This window comes from Elephantulus edwardii, unplaced genomic scaffold, assembly GCF_000299155.1.
Source record: "Elephantulus edwardii isolate Elephantulus edwardi_28Jun2011 unplaced genomic scaffold, EleEdw1.0 scaffold00015, whole genome shotgun sequence".
In the NCBI taxonomy this organism is placed as follows: Eukaryota; Metazoa; Chordata; class Mammalia; order Macroscelidea; family Macroscelididae; genus Elephantulus; species Elephantulus edwardii.
In genome coordinates, this window is record NW_006399765.1 from 1,485,380 (window position 1) to 1,488,075 (window position 2,696).

The 2,696-nt window shown below is 42.3% G+C and overlaps 1 protein-coding gene across 2 annotated transcripts; it reads left to right on the forward strand.

Moving 5' to 3' along the window:
- Positions 1-1,882: 1,882 nt before the first annotated feature.
- Positions 1,883-2,368, forward strand: LOC102868441 (ATP synthase subunit d, mitochondrial-like). 2 transcript variants are annotated; one of them, XM_006881388.1, is made up of 2 exons: positions 1,883-2,107; positions 2,180-2,368. In XM_006881388.1, the coding sequence occupies exons 1-2, from the start codon at positions 1,883-1,885 to the stop codon at positions 2,366-2,368; spliced, it is 414 nt and encodes a 137-aa protein (XP_006881450.1). The 2 variants fall into 2 exon arrangements, with proteins under 2 accessions (XP_006881450.1, XP_006881449.1); XM_006881387.1 differs by having other exon boundaries at positions 1,883-2,368.
- The last annotated feature ends 328 nt before the right edge of the window (positions 2,369-2,696 follow it).

Here is a 2,696-nt window from a genome sequence, read left to right on the forward strand (position 1 = left end):
ATGATTATTGTAGAATGTGTATGAGGATCCAAGGGGGAAAGGGTGGGAGCAGAGGCACAAGGAGGTCACACAATTTGATGGGCGGAGGGAGAGGTGGGTAAAGGAAATGGAAAAGATCCAGTGTGAAAAACAATGTATATGAGCTTTTAAGTAAACCATGATATAATAAAAATTGTATTAAAAATATTTACAGCCTTAGAAAGCAGATGGAAGGGAGTTATGAGTTAGAATCAACTCAATGGTTGTGGGTTTGGCCTATTTCCTCCATTGTGAGTTCAGGGGGACTATCCTCGGACATAACCCAATCGTCCAGGGGAGCAGAACAACACTCCTAACTCTACCAGGAAAAAGGAACAGAAATAATAGTAATCCTTTATAGCTAGATAGGATTTCAGAGGTTTCACCATTTGTCTGTGAAGTACATTGAATTAGGATTATTACTGTTCTTGATTCGTAGACATTTAAAAGGTTCCTAATCCTGGTTTCAAAATTAACTGCTTACTTGTCTTTAAAGACCAGGAGATGTATTGCATTGGACAAATTTGCTGTCATAGACCTCTCTAAAGTACTGAGAAGCAATGATGTTAATTTGAAGACTAATGTGCTCTTATGTCTTTGCTAGATGACTCCACCCAGGGTTTCTGTGACTTCTTGTTGCCTGAGCATGGTGGTCCGAGTGTGCAAGTAATGGCACATTTTTGGAGTCGTGTGCTTTTTTGGACTTGTGTTTGACATGGAGGACTGCTCTACACACCCCCACCTCGTCCCCCGAGGGAACAAGGCCCTTGAGGTTTGGCCTAGGCAGGTGGTGGCGTAATGCCCCAAAGGGCCCTAGGGCCTGGTTCAAATTGTTTTTCTGTCAAACATTCTTCTAGGTGGTCTCTGCATTGCTGTACACACAGAGAGGTAACTCATGGTTGTTGTGATGCTAAACACTGCGACACTGATGTGCCAAATATGATAATGGTTACCTATGGTGGGCAGTGTTTGGTGGAGCTTCCCGATTAAAACAAGCTTGGAAGCAGGAGTGGCATTCACTTCCGAAATGTCTTGCCTCCAGAAACTCTATGAACAGGCCTTCCGTTCATAGGGTCTCTATGAGTCGTCTGCAACTCGACGGCAACTAACAATAACAATGTACTCTTTGTTTAGGTCATGGTCTTTTCTATCACTTGCTATGCCTCTGAGAGCTGGACAATTATGAATAAAGATGACAGAAGAATTGATGCCTTTAAACTGTGGTGTTAGAGTACTGAATATCCTATGGACTGCCGATAAAATAAACAGACATGTCTTGAGGAAGGAACAGATAGAATGCATCCTGGGAGCAAGGATGGTGAAGCTTCATCTTAGAGACTCTATGTTGCTAGGAGAGGCTATTCCTTGGAAAGAGAACATCATGCTTGGAAAGAATGGTCAACAAAAGATAGTAGACCCCCAACAAGCTGGAATGACACAGTGACCGAAGCAAGGGATCCAAATGTGTCAGAGACGATGAGGGTGGCACAGGTTGGGACAGGGTTCAGATCTGTTGTTCATAGCATCATCATGAGCTGTACTTGACAACACACAATGACAACGGCAACGGCCATAATTCATAGGAAACCTGGTTGTACAGTGCTTAAGCACTGGGCTGTTAACTGAAAGGTTGGCTGTTTGAACTTAACAGCCCTGCATGGAGAAAGATGGGACAGTCGGCTTCATTAAAGCTTTAGGTCCTTGGGAAACTTAAAATGCAGTTCTATGCTGTCTTATACTATCACTGTGAGTTGGAATTCAACACTATGGCAATGGTTTGCTTTGGTTTCTGTTGATCTGTTTTGTGTTTTGATCAAAGATGCAAGATAAAAAGATTATGCGGGGGTCGCTGAAGGATCTCAAGATGGCTGGGCGAAAACTTACTCTGAAAGCCATTGATTGGGTAGCTTTTGGGGAGATCATACCCCGAAACCAGAAGGCTATTGCTAACTCCCTGAAATCCTGGAATGAGATTCGCACCACCAGGTTGGCTGCTGTCCCCGAGGCACCTCCAGCTATCGACTGGGCTTACTACAAGGCCAATGTGGCCAAGGCAGACTTAGTGGACAACTTTGAAAAGAAGTTTAACGCCCTGAAGGTTCCCGTGCCAGAGGATAAATATACAGCCCTGGTAGATGCTGAAGAAAAAGAAGACATGAAGAGTTGTGCGGAGTTTGTGTCTCTCTCCAAGAGCAGGATTGAGGAGTACGAGAAGCAGCTGGAGAAGTTGAGGAACATCATTCCTTTTGAGCAGATGACCATTGAGGACTTGAATGAAGCTTTCCCGGAAACCAAGTTAGACAAGACCAAGTATCCCTACTGGCCTCACCAGCCAATTGAAAACTTATAAACCTGAGTCTGGCAGGGAGCGCCGGCCCTGCAACTACAAACTCGGAACATTAAAAATAAGAGTGATAAAAAAAAAAAAAGATTATGCATCTTTTCCCTCTTCCACTAGATTTCTATTTCCTTAAGGAATCATGGTGTTTCTTTTCTTCTTATTTTTTCTTTTTTATGGGACTAGGGTTAGAATAATCTTTTCTAAAGATAAAAACATTCTGAGAAAACTATTACAATATATCAAAAATATGAAAAATATTTACTTAAATATACATTTCTGAAATGAAAAGCTAAATGTAAACTTCACACAAAATCCCTGTTTTAGTCATCTCCTTGGC

Coding starts and splice junctions, on each gene's coding strand:
- LOC102868441 (XM_006881387.1), top strand. CDS start 1,883: ATGGCTGGGCGAAAACTTACTCTGAAAGCCATTGATTGGGTAGCTTTT.